This window comes from Arachis duranensis, chromosome 3, assembly GCF_000817695.3.
Source record: "Arachis duranensis cultivar V14167 chromosome 3, aradu.V14167.gnm2.J7QH, whole genome shotgun sequence".
Taxonomy (NCBI): Eukaryota; Viridiplantae; Streptophyta; class Magnoliopsida; order Fabales; family Fabaceae; genus Arachis; species Arachis duranensis.
Genome location: NC_029774.3, coordinates 131,554,053 through 131,577,876, shown reverse-complemented (window position 1 = coordinate 131,577,876; position 23,824 = coordinate 131,554,053). Strand labels below are relative to the sequence as shown.

The 23,824-nt window shown below is 33.9% G+C and overlaps 1 protein-coding gene and 2 long non-coding RNA genes across 3 annotated transcripts; 2 read left to right on the top strand and 1 right to left on the bottom strand.

Annotated features, from left to right (window-relative positions):
- The first annotated feature begins 519 nt into the window (after positions 1-519).
- On the top strand, positions 520-2,509 carry LOC110278892 (uncharacterized). Its single transcript, XR_002371614.2, has 4 exons — positions 520-658; positions 750-795; positions 1,071-1,141; positions 2,416-2,509. It is a non-coding gene; the product is annotated as an uncharacterized LOC110278892 (long non-coding RNA).
- Positions 2,510-15,603: 13,094 nt separating this feature from the next.
- Positions 15,604-17,499, top strand: LOC107482085 (isoflavone 3'-hydroxylase-like). The gene is made up of 2 exons (XM_016102474.3): positions 15,604-16,549; positions 16,812-17,499. Exons 1-2 carry the CDS (start codon positions 15,641-15,643, stop codon positions 17,427-17,429), a joined length of 1,527 nt encoding a protein of 508 aa, XP_015957960.1. The 5' UTR covers positions 15,604-15,640; the 3' UTR covers positions 17,430-17,499.
- Positions 17,500-20,137: 2,638 nt separating this feature from the next.
- Positions 20,138-22,395, bottom strand: LOC110279564 (uncharacterized). Its single transcript, XR_002373163.2, has 4 exons — positions 22,245-22,395; positions 22,099-22,153; positions 21,881-22,010; positions 20,138-20,406 (listed from the first exon to the last, which is right to left on the bottom strand). It is a non-coding gene; the product is annotated as an uncharacterized LOC110279564 (long non-coding RNA).
- Between the last annotated feature and the right edge of the window lie 1,429 nt (positions 22,396-23,824).

Genomic DNA, 23,824 nt, shown 5'->3' with positions numbered 1-23,824 from the left:
TGCACGAGGAAACCGGAACGCTTTCGGTGGTTCACGAGAGACGGCGGGAGGTTGTAGGGAGTAGGGATGGGGCTCGGTGTGGGTGTGGGAAAGGGTTTATAGTTGTTGAAAGATAAATTCAAAACAAGGATTATATATAATTAATTCAAAATTTAAATTTTAAAATTAAAATTAACTTTTCTTTTTTAACATATTATTTAAGTTGTTGAAAAAAAATGTTATTCTCTATACTTTTTCAACATCTTTTTTTTTTGGACGTGGTTCGGGCCAAAAAAACTACCCAAACCGAGACCCAACCCCGACACTAATACAATTCCTATCACTACCTAGTTTGACTCCCCCAAAGCGTGTTCCCTCCTCTGTAACGCCATTTGAATTAAATCCCATTAACAATATTACACATGGGTGATGAAGATTTGATGGAGATTTGAATTGAGACAGATATCTTGGAAGGCGTTCTACATAGTGGCCAGACCCGATTATGAAAGGAAACGCTGCTACACCAGACTAAGTGACGCTGCGAGTTTGAAGCCGAAAACTTCCTTTGTTGGTGATGGCAGACCGAATGAAGAGAGAAATGCATATAGAGCTACTGCCGGCGAAGGTTGCAGTTATGGCTGTCGTCAGAACCATAGTCGCTACTTGTGGAGATGAAGAGGTATGCCCAATTTTTCTTTTCTGATGATTTGTGCAATCTAGCTGGGTGGGTATGTTGGCCAATTGCTGACAAGTTGGTTCTTTGACTTTAGGATGGCAAGATTGTGAGCCAGCTCATTCCCCTCTCAAGGAATTCAGGTAAATCCACAGTTCGAGAGTCTCTTCTGGATTGTTCTTATGTATTGAATAATTGGATCCACTTCCCACAAATTTTTCCTGATTTGAGAATTTGAACTAACTGGAGGCAGTTTGATTCAATTATTGCATTTTCAATATTGAGATTTTCTGCTAGAATGACTGCTTCTCTAATTGCAATTGCTTCTGCAATGAGACTACAGTTTGTATGGATCTCAGTTGTGGTCATTCCCTAAGTGATCCATTACAATCCCTTATGACGATTGTTATTGCTCCAGAATTTGATCTGTTGAGGAAGGTTGCATCCATGTTTAATTTGAGCCAGTTGGAAGGAGGTGCTCTCTGACAGGTACTGAACTTTTCATGATTTATTCTTTGATTTCATTGTTGCTCTCTTTTGCTAAATTGAGATAGTTAAGTTCAAGTACTCTATCGTAGTTGATGGTTGACTCTGGATTTGGTTCTGAATTTTGATAGACTTTCTCGTTCCTCGCTTTCCAAATTGCCCACAATATGATGTCGATTTTACTCCAATTTTGGATTGCTTCTGATTTGTTTCCTTGATTGCATTTTCTAAGCATCTCTTGTAACCAAACTCTTATCAATTTGACGTTCTGTTTGTTTGGTGTGCACTGTATTTGTGAGCCAAACCATACAGTTTTTGTCCAGTCGCATAGTAGTAATGCATGCTCATTTGTCTCTTCCTCCTACAAACAAATAGGACATAAATTACAATTAGTTATCTTCTTTTTATTAAATTGGCTTTAACCAGCAAAATATTGTGAGTAGCTTTCCATATAAACATCTTGATCTTTTGGGGAGTTTTCATGTTCCACATTCCAATCCTATCCAAATATCTTCTAGTGAGGAGCTTGTTGAGGAGTTGTTCGTTGCACCTTTTTCCTCTTCTTCTTTCTTTGCGATGTGATACCCGATTTTGACTATGTAGTTTCCATCTTGTCTATACGGCCAAATCAGTTTGCCCTACTCCACTATTCTGATGATTAGTGTTCAGATGATCTTTTCAGCAATGACCGGGGGAAAATTTTTTTCGATCTTAGGTCTGTCCCACTCCCTTGATGGTAGGATCAGCTTCTCCACTCTTTAGTCTTCATTCCTATCCTTATTTAGTGGGTGGTTGATGCCATATATCTAGTTGTCCTGCCATACTCTGATGGTCCTTCCTTGACCTATGATCCATTTTGCTTTGTTCTTTAAAAGCTTCCTCCCCATGTAATATACTGTTCCAAATCCAAGATCCTCCTCAATTTTTTTTGGCATTCCAAAAGTCGCAATCTGAAAAATATATAGCTTTAAGTATCTGTACCCATACAATGTTTGGATGTTTGATGATTCTCCAAGCTTGCTTTGCTAGATAGGTAATGTTTTGGTGGTGAAACTCCTTAAATCCTAGTCCTCCTTCTTTTTTGCTTGCGCAGAGCTTTGTCCAAGCCTTCCAATGGATATCCCGTTCTTTTCCTTAATTCTTCCACCAAAATTTGCCACTTTTACGCTTAACTTGTTGCAAAAGGACTTAGAAAATTTTAAGATACTCATGCCATATGCTGGAATTGCTTGAATGACTGATTTAATGAAGACCACTTTTTCTGCTTGATTTAACAGGCTTTTCTTCCACCCCCACCTTTTTCAATATCCAGTCTAGTGATCTGCTCTTTGATCTACCCCATTGTGATGGTAAGCCTAAGTATTTTCCCGGGTTGTCCCAAGTTGGAATGTTAAGGATTTTCTCTATGTTGACTTTGACTTGAATTGGAATATGGTTACCATAAATTATCCTGGATTTCTCTAAATTGATAACTTGGCTAGATGCTGAGGTGTACTGGTTTAGAATTTGAACAAGTTGGTATATTTCTTCTTCCTTTGCCCCTGAAAAAATAATACAGTCATCAATAAATAATAAATGGGTAATCACTGGTGCTGAAAGCGCTAACTTAACCTCAGCAATAAGATTTTCGTTTTGTGCATTATCCATTAAAATTGAAAACACTTCTTATGCAATAATAAAGAGATAGGGTGAAAGAGGATCTCTCTGTCTTAATCCTCTCTGAGGCATAATCTCTTTGGTAAGAGTTCCATTTATTTTGAACTTATATGTCACGCTCCTGATGCACTCCATGATAAGTTTTACCCACTTCTGATGGAATCCAAAAGCCCTGAGCACTTCCTCTAAAAAATTTCATTCCATCCTGTCATAAGCTTTATTTATGTTTAACTTGATAGCTAGGTCTTGTGATGCTTGCTTTCCTGTTCTGCTAATCTTGTGGAAAGCCTCTTGAACAATGACAATATTGTCTTGGATCAATCTTCCACTCATGAACGCACTCTGGATAGGAGGTATAATATTTTTCATGATGTCTCAAAGCCTAGCCACCATCACCTTTGATATAATTTTGTACACGTAATTGCAGCAGCTTTTGGGCCTCAGGTGATTGAGGGTTTCTGCCTGCCTAATTTTTGGAATAAGAACAACTTGAGTCTCATTAATCTCTTTGGGAATGTGGCCTTCTTCAAAAAAAATTTTGACAACCGCACATAAGTCTTCTTTGATGGTACCCCAATGCTTTTGATAAAATTGACCACTAAGACCGTTGGGCCCAGGAGCTCTACTACAATCTATGCTAAAGGCAGCCTGTTTAATTTTCTCTTTAGTGACTTCTTTCAAAAGATCATTATTCATTGCTTCGGTCACTTTACAAGGGATAACTTTGATGCACTCATTTATGTTTGTGGTACTCTTTGACATATATAATCCCGAATAATACTCTTCAATCAATCTCAAGATGTCTTCCTGGTTTTGAACCCAATTGCCTTTGTTATTTTTCAATTTGTTAATGCGATTTCTATCCCTCCTCTATATAGTTGATGCATGAAAAAAGCTCGTATTGCGATCTCCCCCATTTAAGCCATTTGATTCTTTCCCTTTGCGCCCATAACTTTTCTTCCTAACTCCAAAGCTCTTTGATTTTTTTCCTTTGCCTCGTTGATTTGGTTTTGTTGAGTAACGGTGAGGGAGAATTTTGGAGTTGTTGAATCTTGTGTTGTCATCTCGCTATCTCCTTGTCAGCTCTTTTGAAACTTGATTTGTTCCATTCCTTCAGCTTGATGCAATTTTTTGTTTTGTTTATCAATCTGTTCCAGCTGCCTCCGTTGCTATCTTTCTCAGACCATCCTTCCTTGATTACCCGCTTGTATTCCTCTTTGTCATCCCAATATGCTTCATATCTGAATAGCCTTGGGGCTTTCTGACTTGGTTTAAGATTAAGGAGAATGGGGCAGTGGTATGATGAAATAGCTGGTAAGGCAATGAGCATGGCATGAACTGAAAATTTGCCTCCATTTCCAATTGACCATGGCTCTATCGATTCTTTCTTTGGTCACAAAGCCATCTCTTGGATTGCTGAGCCATGTGAATTTACTTCATTTAAGCTCCATGTTAATGAGATTCTTCTTGTTCACTAATGCTTTGAACACTTCTATTTGGATAGGTGGTTTTGGTTGTTTGCCAATCTTTTCATCTTGGTTGAGGATGTCGTTGAAGTCCCCAATAAAACAACTTGGCTCATCCACCAAGTCCTTTGACTCGGCTAATGCTTGCCATGTTCTTTTTCTTTGCTTGCATAGGGGGTTTGCATAGGTAAAGCAGCATTTCCAATCTGAATTATTGTTACTCTTAATATCAACAATGATAAAATTTTAGCATCATGAATAAATTGAAACATTAACTTTTTCATTCCATAAAAGGCATAGACCACCGGACATGCCCCAAGATTCTACACAAAAAATATTTCTAAATTGGAGCTTTCTACCAATTTTTCTAATTTTATCCTCCTTAGCCCCAGTTTCCATTAGATATACTATGGTCGGCTTGTGCTTCAAGCACAGATTTTTAAACTCAGAAGTTGTTGCGGCCACCACCACTCCGCGGCAGTTCCATGTTAAGACGATCATGGCTGGGGAGGGGCATGGTTAGGCCCGCCTCCTCAGCCTTAGTTGTGTTGTGTCCTTGTTGTTGGTTTACATTCTTGCTCCTTTTGCTGTTCCCTGATTCTTGATCCTTCTTTCAGTTGGATACAGTCAATCTCATAGCTTCTGTTCCATCTCTTTTTCTTTTGATTTTCAGATTGTGTTGCATTCTTATGCTTAGGGCCTCTTCCCAAATCTTCATGTTGCTATTAAATTGGTTACTTGCCTTTGATTCCTCATCCTCCTCATTTGATGCCATTTTTACATAGTAGTAGATTTCTCCCTTTTCATTTCTAAAAGGTTGTCTCTCCTTGTGCCTGCTGACATTCATCCACTTCTCTACTTCCTCTCTTGTAGTCCACTTTACTTTTTGTTATTTTTCCTTTTTTTCAGTCTCTGATCATTGCCTCCATAGGCCTGGTTGATATTATTCGAGGTCTAGAGCCTGAGGTAAATGGCCTTGAGAATCCTTTTGTTGACAAAGGCCTACTTTATGGTTTACTGAAGAGGCTTGAAGTCCACTTGGATGGTAATTGATTTGGCCCGAATTATTCAAATCATGAAAGCTGTTTATTTCTTGTTGGGCTTACTCCCATATCTTCATAGCTTCATTTGTGTGCAAGCCTTTGGGATTGGCCCAATTGGATGACCCAACTATACCTTTTGCCTCTGCATCCTTTTTCTTCACCTTGTAACATTTTCTCCTTTTGCTTGCTTTCTTTTGTATTTTTCACGCCCTTTTCTTTTGCTGCCCTCAAGTTTTCCAATGCTATTTCTACGAGATTGAGAAGGCTCTCTTCTCGATCATCCGGTTGCAGTTAGTAGCAAATATGGAAAAAAACTAAGAAGCTTTTGGATAAAATTTGTCATCTCAGTGCCATGTCACTCTTAGCGGCAGTTAAATTGCTCTGAGATGTGGTGTGGGACTAATTTGGTATATTTTTTACAAATTCGAAAACATAAACAATGCAATTGATAAGGCAGGGACTAAATCGGTACAACCTGTAAATCTCATTGAAATGCTTTACTTGATACGTCTTCTATTGTAACAAGTTTTACTAAAATGTCTGGTAGTCTTTTTCATTTTTCAAACTTTTTGGTAAGAAAGGATGTGTGCAATTTTGTTCAATGAGGGATTATGAAACATTTGTCATACGCTAAGTCACTTTCTACCATGTTAGTAAAACTTGGCTTGAAAAAAATGGGTAAATGATCAAATTCGTCTCAGTTTACTCGTTCTCTAAATTAGTTTTCGAAAGATTTTTTTAATCAACTTCATCATTCAAAGATTTTAAATTAATCGCGTTAGTCCTTTTGTCATTTTCTTTATTGACGGTGCCAAAATTTATTAATGTGACACGTTAAGTGATACTACAACAACACACACATATAATTTTAATTGACTATTAGTATGATAAGTTTATGAAATTATATTACATCAAAACCTAATTGAGAGGAGAACTTGAGCCATTGAAATTCTTCAATTTGGAATTTATTTGATCTAATTTCATAAACTTATCATGTTAACCGCCAATTAAGACTACTATATGTGTGTTGTAGTATCACTTAACGTGTCACATCAACAAATTTTGACGTCATTAGCAACGGAAGTGATAGAAAGACTAAAATGACTAATTTAAAATCTTTGAAGGATGACTTTGATTAAAAAAAATTTGAAAACTAATTTGAAGAATAAATGATCTTTCGAAAACAAATTTGACCATTTACTCTGAAAAAATATTGAATCTATATGCTATCAAAATCGCTAGTATATCGTTTTGCGGTAGTTTAAAACTTTCGCAATTCTCCAAAAAAACTGCCATTATTTTTTAGTTCCCTTATAGTGTGATTATATTGATAATGAAAAAATTATTCAATTTTTTTAAAAAAATATAAGATTTAGAAGAACAAAATTCTAAATTATATACTATTTTTTAAATAATTATTTAAGTCTTTTAATTTATTAGTGAGATGATTTAAAAATTAATCATATTTTATGATAACAAATAAATTATTATCATATTATATATATTTTGTCTTTACTGTTAAAATTTTTTAGATTTATCACTAACTAAGTAAAATAGTACTATTGTATTTCTTAATATTTATGTTAAATTATAGTTTGATTTCTAATATTTAAAATGTTCTAAGTTATTTTTGTTACAATTTTTTTTATTTTATTCTATTTTTATTCTTTGACTAAAATTAAATTTTAATTTTTTAAAATACGATAGAAATGGAATTACAGTAGTTGTTAATATGCAAGATGTAATAGATAGTTAGTTGTGTGTGTATAAATTAGTTAAAGATTTAGGATGTGTTTGGCAAACGTATTAGAAGAAAAGAAGCATGTTTAATCTTTTTAAAAGTTTTAATTTTTAGTTTAGCAAATTTTTTATTTATGAAAGTAGACGTTTATCAGAAGCAACAATTTTTAGTTTTTACGTACTAATGAGTTTTTGGCCATTAACACTAAGGTGGAAACTTTGGTGCAGTCGACTTCACATAAAGTTGATTTGACTAATTTGATTAAATTTTCTTCTAACGGCTCTCAGGTATCAACTTCACGTGAAGTCAACTGCACCTGAGTTTTTACTTAACACTAAACTTTTATTCATCTTTTATCAACTTTATTCTTTATACATGTTATTGTATTATTTATGGAATTCTTATTATTTCTGTTTATATGAACTCTCTTTTTCTATTATTTATTATTTTTATTTTTTGTTAACTATTTTTTGATATTATACACTTTTATAATTGTTATTTTTGTGTATTATTTTTTTATAATATGATTTATTGATCTCATATATATAATTTTATTTTGCTAATTTTTATATGTTATTTTTATTTAAAATAATAAATATTAATTTTATTATAAAATTAATTAATAAGATCTATTTAAATATCTAAATTAAAATGATAAGATAATATACAAAAATTATTTAAGTCGATGTCTATTTTAGTAATTTTGTATCTAAAAATGATTTTAAGTAGTATAATCCAAACAATATTTATTTTACTATAATTCATTTTGATATAAAAATTACCAAACATAAATCATCTTAATACAAACTTACTTTTCATTAAAATCAAATTTACAAAATCAATTTTATATAAACTCCCATTTATAAATTATAATCCAAACACATACTTAATAATTGCTGTAAATTGTATTGAGAAATTTGATATAAGAAAACTAAGCTCTCATTCTCTACGTACACACTCTACATTCACATCTAATCCCAATATAATTCAAATGAAAAGGAAAGAACGGTTGGCTTTTAAATGCGTTTACGTGTTTATCCACGTAACCACAGAAAAATTTTAAGGTGCTGTCATTCATTTAATACTGATGTTAGCACAAACCAAACTCATTTTTTACATGATAAAAAAATTTATATATAGTACAATAACAACAACAATAACAAAGCCTTTTTCCACTAAATTAGATCGAATATATGGATTAAATGACGTCATTTAATTCTATTATGTATCATATTTATAAATAGACCGTTTATATGCAGATCTCGTTTGACTACTTTATAGATGGTCTTTTTAGGTCTTCCTCTACCTTTCACCCATTGTCCATCTGTCATCTCATCCATCCTTATGATTGGGTGCTCTGTCGATCTTCTTCTCACATGTCCAAACTACTTAAGACGCGATTCTACCATCTTTTCCACAATAAGTATTACTCCAACTCCCTTTCTTATATTTTCATTCCTTATTCTATCCAATCGCATATGATCACTCATTCATCTTCTCAACATCTTCATCTCTATCACACTTAACTTATGTTCGTACTCCCTTTTAGCTGTCCAACCCTCTATACCATAAAGTATAGCCGGTCTGATAGCAGTGTGATGGAATTCAACTTTAAGTTTTAAAGGCACTTTTTTGTCATATATAAAATTAGACGAACTCTGCTATTTTGACTAATCTACTTGTATCCAATAATTTACATAATGTTCAATCTCTCCATTATCCTAGATGTTACACTCAAAATACTTAAAATTTTTAATTTTTTATAAGATATTTTTCTCAATCTTCATCTCTATATTAAGATGTTTTTTTCAATCTTCTATCTTTGTATACAATAAAAATAATATAAACATTATTAAAAAAAAGTTTTGAGAGTCAATGGAATTGACTATGGGTTTTGGCTCCTAATAACTTCTAATGTGAATTATTGGTTACCTCAGTTAACGTTTTTATTCTTATTTTGTACTACCTCACATTTCATCTTCTTCTTTTTCATGAATTTGCATCTGTATATCATCTTTACATTGTACAAGCACTTCATTTCATTTACCCTACTAATACCAACACTTAGAAAACACATACACAGATGCAAATCACAAAATAAAACACGTCTTCAACAGTCAACATGATGCCATAGTAAGTACTAGTTAAGTGGTTTTGCATAAAATAAAAACAAGAATTGCGCTAGGTACTTGATTAATTAACTAATGAGGTATATAGTGCTATAAGCATGGTGAAAATTAGGTAGGAGTGACAAAATGGGTTGAACTCGTCGGACTAATTCGCTAAATTTGTTAAAAAAGGTGGGTCGAACTAAGATTTAGAATTCATTAAATAAAAAAAATTCGTCAAATCCTCACCGTCAAATTGACGATTTTTAGCAGGGCGAGGCGGGTCAGTCTGCCGGGTCAAATTTTATTCTTCTTTTAGTTATTAAATTTATTTATTTTATTTTATAATTTCGTATATATGTTCAATTTGTATGATAAAGAAATAAAAGATAAATAAGATAAGGATTCAAACTGAATAAAAAAATATATTAAAATTGAAATAGAAACAAATATGATAGATTGAAATTGAGTATAAAGAAAATCACTCTACTTTCTACCCAATTTTTTGACGTAATAAGAAAGAGACTTCTCAACTCTAACTTGTCAACGCCATAGTTTGGGATTTGAATTGAAGGGACTGCTCAACCTTCTACTCAATTCCTCGATGCAACAAGAGATGGACTCTTCAACATCAAGTGTTCACACCATGGTTTTATCACGAAACCAAAAAGGAGTTTTGAAACCTTTAAATCATTCTACACTACGATTACCCTAGTTTATGAGGTATTTATAACCTCTTATTAGATTAAAATATAGAAAACCCTAAGTCCATAAACATAAGGTCCAATCTAATAATTAAATAAACAAAATCAAAATACATCAAATTAAATTAAAATATTATAAAAATATAAACTAATATCTTCTAAATAATACTTGAACTCTTCATATCTCGAACATTTGAAGCACGTATCATTCTCCTCCTCTTCAAAAAAGATTCATCATTGAATCTTGTAGGTAGAAAAATAGTATATGAAAAGCACAATAATTACAGGAAATATAATTTTTTTTATATATATTTCTTTTTTTATTTTTTTAAACAATTAAAATCAACAATGATGATAAAACAATAATGAAGCACAAACGAAAAACAAAAACACAATAATTTAAAGAAAGACGCGACAGGCACTGGACTCTATTTTTAATGATAAAAGAAGAACAAATATAGATTAATAAGAATTAATCTAATACCTGAACTCTGATACCAAATGATAAAGAAATAAAAGATAAATAAGAAGATAAGGATTCAAAATGAATAAAAAAAGATATATTGAAATTGAAATAGAAAAAATAGGATAAATTAAAATTCAGTACAAAGAGAATCACTCTACTTTCTACCCAATTTCTTGATGCAACAAGAAAGAGACTCCACAACCTAACTTGTCAACACCATAGTTTGAGAATTGAATTGAAGGGACTCCTCAACCTTCTACTCAATTTCCCGATGCAATAAGAGAGGGACTCCTCAACCTCAATTGTTCACACCATGGTTTCATTACGAAACCAAAAAAGGATTTTGAAACCTTTAAATTATGACTACCCTAGTTTATGAGGTATTTATAACCTCTTATTAGATTAAAATATAGAAAATCTTAAACCCATAAACATAAGGTCCAATCTAGTAATTAAATTAACAAAATCAAATACATCAAATAATTAAAGTAAAATATTCTAAAAATGTAAGCTAATATCTTCTAAATAATACTTGAACTCTTCATGTCTCGAACATTTGAAACATGTATCATTATGTGACTTATTTTTCAAAATAAAGATGATTCTATTGACAAATATTATTTTGAATATATAATTTTATTGAAGTTAAAAATTAAAAAAATAGATAATAAAAATATTATAATTTAATTATTTTTTATTTGTATTTAAGTTTTTAATTTTTTTATTAATTTTAGTGAATTTTATTTAAAAAAAAGAGTCAAATAGGTTGTAATGAAATCATTCATCCCAAAAATTTAAGCTGATAAGAGAAGATAACAGTAATGGTTATATCTTTAATATTCTCCTTCAAGCAATAGCCTCTCTTTTGGATTTGTTTTATTTGCTCTTTTTTCACATTTTGGGATTTACCAAGGATCGAATTCTTGACCTTTCGGACATAGAGAGCTTTTGGGGTGAGTGATTTCATAACAAGTTTTTATTATATGGTATTAGAGCTCTATGTCCAAAAAGTCCAAAATTTAATTTTTGGTGAATCTCAAAAATAAAAAATAGCATAAGACAAATAAAAAAAAAGTCTATGCAAAATTAAATAAATCTAAAAAAAATTCTAATACCATATTATGAAATCATTCATTTCAAAAATTTAATTTTTTGGGATGAATAATTTCATTACACAATGACAAACCTATCAATTCACCATAAAACAGAACAAACTAGCATTTTAAATTTATTTTAATTAACGGGACGGGTGGACCGTTTGTAGCGCATGCTTAGACAGATTGGAGTGGGCCGCGCGCTTTGCCACCTATCATAACTTCATATACATCATTGCTTTCTATTAAGAGCACGAAGAAATAAATTAGTTAGTTGGGACTTGTGAGTTGTTTCGAGTCACATGGGTTTGCTTTTCATTTTTATTTTTAAAGAATATCACTAGGAAAATTGACAGAATTTTAACGTGGAATTATCTAATTAACAGGCCTGCATGGCATGAACGACATATATATGTACATTTATACCAGAAAATCAGTTACCATCCGGGCCGCTATTACAATTGTCAGAAATGATATGTTGATCAAATTATTTTTGCAATTAAATTTAACCAATTAACATATCTCTTAACCATTTTCTTTTTCTTTTTCTTCACATACGTGTCTCTGTGTCTTCTCCATCTTCTGCCCCCTCCCTCTTTTTTTTTCTTCTTCTCTTCTTCATCATTATTTCTTCATTCCTTCCTTTCTTTCTTTTTGTTCTTTTGACAATTTTATGAAAAAAATCAAAAGAAACAATTATAAGAATAAAAATGTCATAAAAAACAAAAAAAAAACAGAATTTTTTCATGATAGGCAAATAATTTTATGTTTAATTTAGGTAAGACATATATTAGATTGAGTTTTTTTTAAGCAAACTTTATTTGTTTGTGTAGTAAAATTTTTGTCCTTTATAATTAAGAATATATATGTTTTTTTTTTCGCCTATAATATAACTATTCTACTTTTAGCTTCAATGTTTTTCATGTTCTTTTTCTAATTTTTGGAACAATTTCTTATAACAAACATCTAAAAAAACACAAATTTTGTTTTTTTAAAAAATTGTTAATGAATATGTGTTTTCTCTTCTTTTCCCTTTTTTTTTTCTTTATAGAAATCTTGGTAGGGTTAAGATAAGTATAGAAATTTTGAAAGAAAAAAACAATAAAAAACACAAATTTTTTAAATTTTTATATTTATGAAAATATAATTTTATGTTTAATTTAGAGTGGGCATATATCAGGTTGAATTTTTCTTATTTACAAAATTTTTGTGTTTGTATTGCAAAAAATTATGTGAATTTATTTAAAAAATCTTTGTGTTTTTTATTTTGTACATGTAACTATTATGTATTCAATTTCACATATTTTTGTTTTCAACTCTACAAATCTCTATATCTACTTTCACGTTTATTTCTGTTTTTCTTGTCAATTTTTTTTCTTATTCTGTTTTTTTTTTTTCAGTTTCTCCGTTTTAATTAAAAAGACAAATAAGAACAAAAAAAAAATATGTCATTAAAAAGAAGAAGAAATAAGAACAATCGTCAAAAAGAAGAATGGAAAGAAGGATAATGATACTGAATTAGTGATTAGTCACAGTGCGGAAGTTAGAGTGAGAGTGAGACGGAGAGGAAATCGAAAATATTTAGTGATTAAAGAAAATTAGTTAAAAACAATCTTAATTTATTTTATTTCATATTTATTAATTGTTGTGATAATTAATAAATATTAAATAAGATAAATTTTGATTTTTTTTCTTTAATATTATCCAAAAAAATATTATTTTAAAAATATAAGTAATTTTGGTTAATATATATTTTTAGACCAATCAATTAGACAATAAAAAGGTATAAGTAGACAATTACTATTAATCCAACTTAATTACAAAAAGAACTACACGTGTTTGGTACAGTAAAGAGATATATACAAAAACGATAATATTTAGTAACAAAATAAATTAATAAAAAATAAAAATTTTATAATTAATAAATATTAAATAAAATAAAACTTTAACTATTTTTTATTTTTTGTCTTTTTACGGTTAGAAAAAGAGGCAAAGTGGGATGGAAATGGAAGTGCGGAAGAGATGTGGAGGGAGATGGCAGAAGTTATTAGAAGAACAGCAAAAAAAAGTTTTGGAGAATCTAAAGGAATAGGACCAAGAGACAAGGAGTTCTGGTGGTGGAATGCGAGTATACAAGAAAAGATAAAGATAAAAAGGAAATGCTTTAAAGAGTGGTCTTTATGCCGCAATGCAGATAACTGGAAAAAATATAAGGCGGCTAAGAAAGAGACAAAAGTGGCTGTAAGTGAAGCAAAAACAAGAGCATATGAGGGTCTCTACCAGTCTTTGGGCACGAAAGAATGAGAAAAAGGTATATATAGAATCGCAAAGAGTCGGGAAAGAAGAACGAGAGATTTGGATCAGGTTAAGTGCATAAAGGATAAGGATGGAGAGGTGTTGGCTCAAGAGGAGAAGATTAATGAAAGGTGGAAGAGCTACTTCTACGAGTTATTTAATGAGGGACAGAAGACTCTTCCGAGCCTTGGTCGATTATGCACAAGGGAGATTAGGCTTATGAGTCATATTATGAAGTTATGGGAAAAGGTGATAGAACGGAGGTTGAGAAAAGAGACACAAGTAACACATAACTAATTTGGATTTATGCCAGGAAGATCTACCACTGAAGCGATATACCTATTAAGAAGGATGATGGAGAGGTATCGTAGTAATAAAAGGGATCTACATATGGTGTTTATTGATTTGGAAAAAGCGTATGATAGGGTACCAAGGGAGGTCTTATGGAAAGTTTTAGAAAAGAGGAGAGTAAGGATCGCATATATTCGGGCAATTAAAGACATGTATGATGGGGTCACAACTAGTGTGAAGACTCAAGGTGGTGTGACGGAGGAATTTCCTATTGGTATAGGATTACACAAAGGATCATCCTTAAGTCCATACCTTTTCACATTAGTCTTGGAAGTACTCACAGAGCACATCCAAGAACCTGTGCCATGGTGCATGCTTTTGCCGATAATATCGTCCTTATGAGAGAGTCAAGGGAAGACCTAAATAAGAAGTTGAAGTTATGGAGAGAAGCTTTAGAAGTGTATGGTCTGCGTATAAGCCGTAGCAAGACGGAATATATGGAATGTAAGTTCAGTCTGAGAAGGGAAAACTCCAATATAGAGGTGAAGATTGGAGAAAACATCCTAGGAAAAGTTAAAAGTTTTAAGTATCTTGGGTGCATCATACAGGATAATGGAGAGATTGAATAGGATGTAAATCATAGGATCCAAGCAGGTTGGTCAAAATGGCGGAGTGTATCTGGTTTTATATGCGACAAAAAAGTGCCTTTAAAACTTAAAGGTAAATTCTATTGCACCGCTATAAGACCGGCTATGCTGTATAGTACGGAGTGTTGGGCGGCTAAAGGGGAGCACGAACATAAGCTGAGTGTGGCAGAGATGAAGATGTTGAGATGGATGAGTGGTCATACGCGATTAGATAAAATAAGGAATGAAGATATAAGGAAAAGAGTTGGAGTAGCACCAATTGTGGAAAAGATGGTTGAATCGCGTCTCAGGTGGTTTGGACATGTGAGAAGAAGACCGATAGAACATCCAGTCAGGAGGGTGGATGAGATGGAAGATGGACAAAGGGCGAAAAGCAGAGGAAGACCTAAGAAGACCATCCATGAGGTGGTCAAACGAGATCTACATGTAAACGATCTCTTTGTAGACATAATACATGACATAGTACAATGTCGTCATTTGATTCATGTAGCCGATCCCACTTAGTGGGATAAGGCTTTGTTGTTGTTGTTGTCGTCGTCGTCTTTTTACTATTACTAAATACAACATTCTCTATCCACCACATATTTTTTCACATTTTTTTTTGTAATTTCTTCCTCACGTCAGCAGGCTGGGAAACAAGCCCTAATAATTTGGTGATACTATCATATAGATTTTATTATTGTCTTTATATGAAGATGTTTTTTTTTTATCATTAGATGATGAAATGTATGATTTGATTGTGATGTGTTATAAAAGTGTTATTTCTTTTAAAATGTGGTTAAACAAACAAAATACACTTTTAACATAAAAATCTTTATAAAAAGATAATTTTAGCATCTTCATTTGAATAATTCCCTAATAATTTTATGACAATTGAAAAACAAACAGTAATAATTTCAACTATAAAAGCACCTCAAAACATTGTTACTTGCAGATGCCTTTGAGCAAAGCATAGAAGCACTCATATATACCTCTACACCTAGCCTCTCTAATGGAACCTTTTTTGTATTACTCCCTTTTCACAATTATTGTTGCCTTCATCATTATCATCACTCTCACCAAGGCAAACACAAGCCTCAGTAATAAGAAGAACCTTCCACCATGTCCACCAACACTTCCCATAATAGGCAACCTACACCACTTGAAGCCCCGTCTCCACCGAACTCTTTACGCTCTTTCCCAAACCTACGGCCACATTTTCTCTCTCTGGTTCGGCTCTCGCCTCGTCGTCGTTGTGTCCTGTCCAACCCTAGCCCAACAATGCCTCACCAAATACGACACCGTTTTGGCAAACCGCCCTCGTTTTCTCACCGGAAAGTACCTCTTTTATAACCATACCAGCTTGGTGTTCTCTTCCAACAACGACCACTGGCGCAACCTTCGTCGTATAGCCACCATGGACGTCCTCTCGATGCCCCGTCTCAACTCCTTCTTCGAAACTCGAAGGGACGAGGTCACCAGGTTCATAAGAAACCTGGTGGCAGACACGTCCATGGGGTTCGCTAGGGTGCAACTGAGGCCCAGGATAACGGAGATGTCACTCAACAATATGATGAGGATGGTCTCCGGAAAAAGGAATGAATATGGCAAAGACGATTGCAATGGCAGGGATGACAACAGAGCAGGACGGTTCAGAGAGATCATCAGAGAGATCCTGTCGTTGGTGGATGCGAACAACAAGAGCGACTTCTTGCCTTTGCTTAGGTGGTTTGATTTTGATGGATTTGTGAAGAGATTGAAGAGAGTTGGTGAAGAAGCTGACGTGTTTTGGCAAGGACTCCTTGAAGAGCATCGCAATGGGGAGCATGGTAATAACGATACCATGATACAACATCTCTTGCTTCTTCAAAAATTGCAACCTAACTACTACACGGATCATATTATCAAAGGCCTTGTTCAGGTGTACATATGTATAACTTAGTAAATTAAATTTTCATGGCTAATATTTCCAACTATTTTTTACCGTAAAAACTCATCTGCAGTTGTGAAGTTAATAGTTAAAAATTGTTAAGATAATTTAATTAAATTGTTATTTAATCATTCTTAATTATTAACTTTACGTAAAAGCAGCTGCATATGAGTTTTTACTATTATTTTTTAGACGGCATTTGTTCATTTAAACCAATATGTTGGACATTACTAATTAAATAAATTAAACTTAGGATATGTTGCTTGCTGGAACAAACACAACGGTTCTAACTATGGAGTGGACGTTATCCGCTTTGTTGAATCACCCAGAGATATTGAGGAAAGCAAAGGAGGAAATTGACAATCACATAGGCAAAGATCGTTTAGTAGATGAATCAGACATTCCAAATCTTCCTTATCTTCAAAATATTATCCATGAGACACTTAGATTGTACTCTCCAAGTCCATTGTTACTGCCTCATTTTTCTTCAGATGAGGTGAATATTGGAGGATTCACTATTCCACGTGACACTATAGTGTTAATTAATTCATGGGCTATGAGAAGAGATCCTAAACTTTGGGGTGATGACGTTGAGTGTTTTAAGCCTGAAAGGTTTGAGAAAGAAGGGGAAGCAAACAAGTTAATGGCATTTGGATTGGGAAGAAGAGCTTGCCCTGGATCTGGATTGGCAAATCGTATAATGGGTTTGACTTTGGGATTATTGGTTCAATGTTTTGAATGGGAACGACTCAATCGTGAAGAAATTGATATGAGGGAGGACAAAGGTTTCACCTTTGCAAAACTAGTTCCATTAGAGGCTATGTGCAAAGCAAGACCAATCAGCAAGAAATTAGTTAAACATGAAATATGATATTAATTGGAAATAAATATTGTAACTTTTATTTTTTAATAATTTCAGTATGCTACTTTTATTTTATAAATTCGTGCAAATGTATTGAAAAAAATTATATATAATAATATTATAAAAAATAAAATAAATTCTTACCATGATATCTGAAAAAAAAAATTATAATCTTGATAAAATTATCTCCAAACGATACAAAAGTCATATAAATCCTTGAATGATTTGAAAATGCGATAAAAATAATAAAAAAATATCATTTTTTATAAATGAAAAAAAATTTTTGTATCTAGTAAATAATTTATTTATCTATTTAATTCAATTTTTTTGGAGATATTTAAATAACTATTTCGAAAGGGCATACAAAAAATTAGAGAAAAATCTGTTTTTAAAATTTTTTTGTCATTTATAAAATTTTTTATAAAAAAATTACTTGACATAAAATTATTAAATTTTAAAGATAAAAATATTTTATTTTTTTAATAGTATTCACAAAAAAATTGTATAAAAAATCTAATCTTAAAAGTTTTTTTTTTTAGAATATATAAGTCATGCTACACATCTATATAATTTTTCATCTAAGTCTATCCAAGCTGACCCAATACAAAAAAAATCCAATCTCATTAAATGAAACGTTACTACACGTGTCCAAACGCACGAAATGTTAACATATTTATTCGCGCCTTGAATATGAAACAACATTCCTTCTTTAATATTGAAACCGCTACTGAAAAAGTTGGAATCTCTCTCAAAATCTCTCAAACTTCATTCGTGTTCTCTTCGAAAACCGTTACTGGAGAAAAAATGCGAGAAGATTTTGAAAGGAAGAAGAAAACACGAACAAAAACAAGAACAGAGACTGCGAAAGGTATGATAAAAACCACTGTTCATTTAAAATCTTGCAATCTCGAATTTCTCTTAGTTGCAATTTAGGTTTACTAGATTGAGTTACTTCATTTAGTAGATTGACTTAATCTGATTCTATTTTTTTGGCGTAACTAGGGCATATGAATGTAAATGTGTTCTTATTTTCTTTCTGTTCAGTGGAGTTACTCATTTCATTCATTTTATTGTTAGTGTGTTTAGTTGAGTCCTTTTGCATGTAGAAATTATTTACTTGATGATTGAATATTTATCACGTTATATTTAGCACATGATTGGTGTTCGGTTCATAGGTGTTTGTCATTTGATTCACCTGATTGTTAGTGCATTCAGTTGAGTTCTTTTGCATGTAGAAATATTTTTCTTGCTGATTGAATGTTTATCAAGTTTTATTCAGAACATCAATCAAATTCAGTTTAGTAGAGTTGGTTATTTTAATTCATTTGATTATTAGTGTGTTTAGTTGAGTCCTTTTGCATGCAGAAATGATTTACTTAGCTTGATGATTGAATGTTTATCACGTTTTATTCAGCACATGATTGGTGTTCGGTTCACTCGTATTTGTCATTTTTTTGGTGATCTAAGGGGGGTTCAAACACCCCAGCAAAGGAAAAGGAAAACAAACAGAAAAGCAAAAGAACTAAGTTCCCCTAAGTCTAAGGTCCCTATGCAGTCGCATAACAGAGTGAATTTGATGTCCGGAGGGGCTGTATCGAAGAGGTGTAGTCCAAGAGATAGTTCTTGTCCCTTCTTGGCTAATTGATCAGCCACCATGTTTGCTTCACGAGGGACGTGTATCCACGAGACTTGTTGAAGGCGTGCAGCTAGGATTCAGATATCTTGGATCAAAGGGGCACAATGATGTCCTGGGGAGCATCCGTGGTTAATGAAACTGATAGCAGTTGCTAAGTCAGACTCAACCACCAGATTGTGGTAGCCGTTTAGTGTAGCAATGGTCATCCCATGATTGATTGCCCATAACTCTGCGTGCATAATCGAGCAGCTGCCCAAATTAGCCGAGAAGCCTTTCAAGAATCTCCCGGCCGAGTCTCTGAACACTCCTCCACAGGCAGCGTTCCTTCTTTGAGCATACCAAGACTCGTCCACATTCAGCTTAATGCACTCACCATCCGGTCTCGACCAGTTAACAAGACATCCACTAGTAGTTTGACTATTTCTTGGATTCAGGTTGCTTTTCACTACCTTCAGGAATTCCTCAATCCGCGCTCTAATTTGGATGCTAACACTACCCGCATTGGCATTCTCTCCATTGAAGACAGGTTTATTCCGGAAGAACCATAAGGACAAAATTGCAACACCAAAGAGGCAAGACCAATTGTTATTCGCGGTAAGGTTTAGAGCTAGCCAATCCTGGAAGCTAGTGTTGAAGAAAGAATTAATGCCATTGGGTGGGATAAGCCTTTGCCAAACACTTCTAGCATAGAAGCAGTCCCTAAGGAGATGGATGATTGATTCTTCTTCCTGTCTACATCGAGGGCAAGCATCGTCCGTGGTTAAGTGTCTACGTCTTCTTTTCCACATTGGTGAGGATAGCATTGTGAGCCACTAACCAGAGAAAGTGTAACACCCTACCACACTAAGCTTTACGCTTAAGCCGTAAAACAGAGGTGGTGTGGTATTACGACCTCTAAAATAAAATGAGTACACATAATAGCAGAAAAATTATAATATGCTAGGAGCCTTGAAGAATAGAGGAAATAAAAAAATCGCGAATATAAAAGCGCAACGCTCGAGAAATGAGTTAACTGGCGTGCTAAGAAAGCTACAGCTGTCAAGTGTAAAGTAACCCAAAACAGGAACAGAGAGTCAAAGATACAAAATAACGAGCTCCTGACTCAGCCTGCGAAGTCAAGACTGGCCGGAGAATATACACACATATATACATATATATATACATATCCAAAACCCAAATGTACATAAACAAAATCCTGCCTCTCCATACACCTCTAGGAGGATCAAAAAGAATAAGTTATGTGGAGAGATAGCTAAGTACATATATATACATCATAGCATAACAAAATAACCCAATAACCACTCCGCTTCAAGAGTCCAGACGCCTAACGAGATGCCTCTCGACCTGCATCTGAAAAACAACAACATAGTATGGAATGAGAACCGGAGGTTCTCAGTATGGTAAAGGTGCCACACACATAATATATAAGGTCCTGGGAATGCCAGAGGCAATCTTAGAACGCCGACACTCAGATTGTAGAGCTTAAAGTATTAAACAGAAGCCATAAAAGGTGGTTTACTAAGGATATTTAAACCTAACTTAACTTAACCTTAAATCTAAATTCCCATTCTGCCATACCTCCTTACCTCCAACTCCATCATGCATTTTCACAGACAACTAAACAGACAAAGGCAAGCACAAGAAGGTTACAAGTACTGCAGATAACAAATATACATTTAACATGGCAAGTACATTTAGGCACACCCAGTTAATACACACGCAAGTAATTCAAGTAATATGCATATGATGCATGCCTGTCCTATGGCTGATGAGGCTCATCTGTCGGTTATCCAGCCAACCCGACAAGTCTGAATTGTCCTTAGACTGTCCCCCGACGTGCATCCCCAAGAGTCTATGCATAGCTTTTTCTCAATAATCAATATTGCTCAATGGGGGTAACATTCTCGAGAATTTATATAGTGCCCGGTCACACTTACGTCGTAGGGTCAACAGAGTATCGAGTTTTCAACCTGGTACACGTGGTGGCAAGCCACGGCATTTGATCCAAGGAATCTCGTATCTCAGATTCTTCAAATTCATAAGCCATATAAATAATTTAATTATAATTCATCAACATCCACATCGTTCTCAACCGCATTTCATTCATCATCATACATTAAACATAATCAATCCTTATCCTTCATTATCACACCTCTTATTCCGTCCATCAATAGTTCCAATTCAAAACATAATTCATTCTTTTCTAAGAATTAAACTTCAAACTGAAAACATACTCATTTTCTTAATAACTCTAAATCAAACCTTATAACCTTTGAATATAAAACTTTTTAGATAATCATATAAACAAAATCTCTAATTTTTATAAAATTTTGACAGCATCTCCTCTAAAACTCGGACTTTGCCACCCTTTTCGGGTCCAAACCTGCTTTCTTTTCAATTCAACATACCCTTCCTTATCATCATAACAGTCACCGTAATAAATCTACCTCAGATCCACAATTATACTCATACAATATTCAAATCCAACAACCAAAATTCAACTAAGGTTCATAGTTCACTAATCCTAGGCTTCTAACACAAAATACCTCAAATCAATAATTCACCAAATTATTAGTTAATCAACAAGTACCAAACCAACCATGTTCACCAATAATAACATTCAACCATAATTCTCTCCAAATTAACATAACAACATTCACCATCCAACATTAATAACTAATTATTCAATAAACTTCAACCAAATATATTCATCGACAAATTACTAAACATTAAGCATACACCTGCATTCCAACTTATCCTATGGTCGTCTAGCCTAAGTTTTCACAGAACATTATATATTAAATGCAAGAAACCTAAACCATACCTTGGCCGATTTCCACGTAACGACCAAAGCAAATTATTTAAAACCAAGGCAGCCCCTTCAAAATTCAACTAATCAGCTTCCTCCAAGTCCCAATATTCACAATTTCAAGCTCCAATTATTTATTCACAACCTAATACACATTCATAACACACATATATCCAATTTAATACTTAAAGCCCAAATTCAAAGAAAATAAAATAGAATTATCGTATCCTCACCTTACCCAAGCTTCACATAAGCAAGAGTGAACGTTTTCCTCAAGCTAATTGGATCCTAAAACATCAGAAATCAAAGAAATTCAATATTCCCACTTAAAATTTGAAAATTGGGAGAAGAGAAGGTTGAGAGTGATTAAACAAGTTACCAGCAAAATTGTTCCGGTAGAAACGTAGAGCTCGACGCGGTGAACGCGTGGCCACAAACGGTGCGGCGATTGGAGCTCGAACGGAGAAGTTATGGGATTTGGAAATTTATCGTAGGAGGTTCGGGAGTTTTTTCTTCTCCCTGGAGTTCATCGTGATGCAGCAGGAAAAATGAAGAAGAAAGGGGCTTTCGGCTCTTTTAATGTGTTGGTCCGGTTGAACCGACGGCCCGGTTCGAATCCGGTTCAACCGATTCGACTTGTTCGGTCCAATCTTGGACCGATTTCTTCGAAATTGGTGTCAAAATTCTCGTTTCGATGAGCTCTATCCTAATTTGATATAATATTCACATTTATAATCCTCCTTATTAAAAACTAATTTATTGACTAATTATCTACTAATTTAACCGGGGTTTACAGAAAGGTTCTCACACTCTCAGGACCCTGTCACTTCCAAACTAGCTGAAAAATCTTGTTCGGAGCGATTTGGGTGTCGCTGAGGTTCTGATATGCTGACTTAATGCTGAATTGGCCATCTGAGGAGGGTTCCTAAGCTATGCAATCAGCTTCCTTCCAAGGCGACGGGGAGAGATACTTACAATCCTTTTAACAATATCCTCCGGCAGTATCTCCTGAAGCTTCCTAACATCCCACTGCCCTGAAACATCGAGAAAGTCTATTAGCATATCTGAATAGTTAGTATTATTACTCACCTGGTTTGCATTCGCACTTAAATTGCCTACACCCGGAATCCAGTGGTGTTCCCAGAAGCAAATTTGGGAACCATTCCCAACTTTCCAAATGCAGTTTTGATGTACATTTTCCCAGGAGGAGCATATGCCCTTCCAAAGGTTCGAGCTGTTTCTCCTCCTTTCCACCTTGGGTATGATATCGGTGCCGCTACCATATTTGGATCTGAGTACTCTAGCCCAAAGCGCCTCCTTTCTTTCAATAAGTCCCTATCCCGCTTTCATCATGAAGGCTTGATTCATTTGGCTTGCATGTCTAATACCCAGACCTCCACAACCTTTAGGTTCACAAACTCTCTTCCAACTAAGAAGATGGATTTTCTTTGATTGCTCTGTATTTCCCCAGAGGAAGTTTCTACAAATACGGTCAATAGTATTACAAGTAGCTGAAGGTAAAACAGCAGATTGCATATTATATAAAGGCATAGATGAGAGGACAGATTTCACCAGAGTCACTCTTCCCGCAAGGGATAGGGATGAAGCTTCCAAAGTATTGAGCCTGGCATGAAGCTTGTTGATAATGCCCTCAAAGGTATGTTTGGAGACTTTTGAATGAAGAATAGGGACGCCTAAATACTTTCCCAAGTCATCTGTTCTGGCAAATTGCAAGGTATTACTCAACTCTGCTCACACTGTGTGGCCCACATTTTTAGAGAAGAAGATCCTGGTTTTCTCTCTATTGACGCTTTGTCCCGAGCTTTCACAGAAGGCCTCAAGACACTTATTGATGACATTAGCTTGATCAATATTAGCCTCTTCAAATAGGATAATGTCATCTGCGAAGCACAAGTGTGAAATTGGGGGACCGTCCTTCTTGAGTCGAATCAGTTTCCA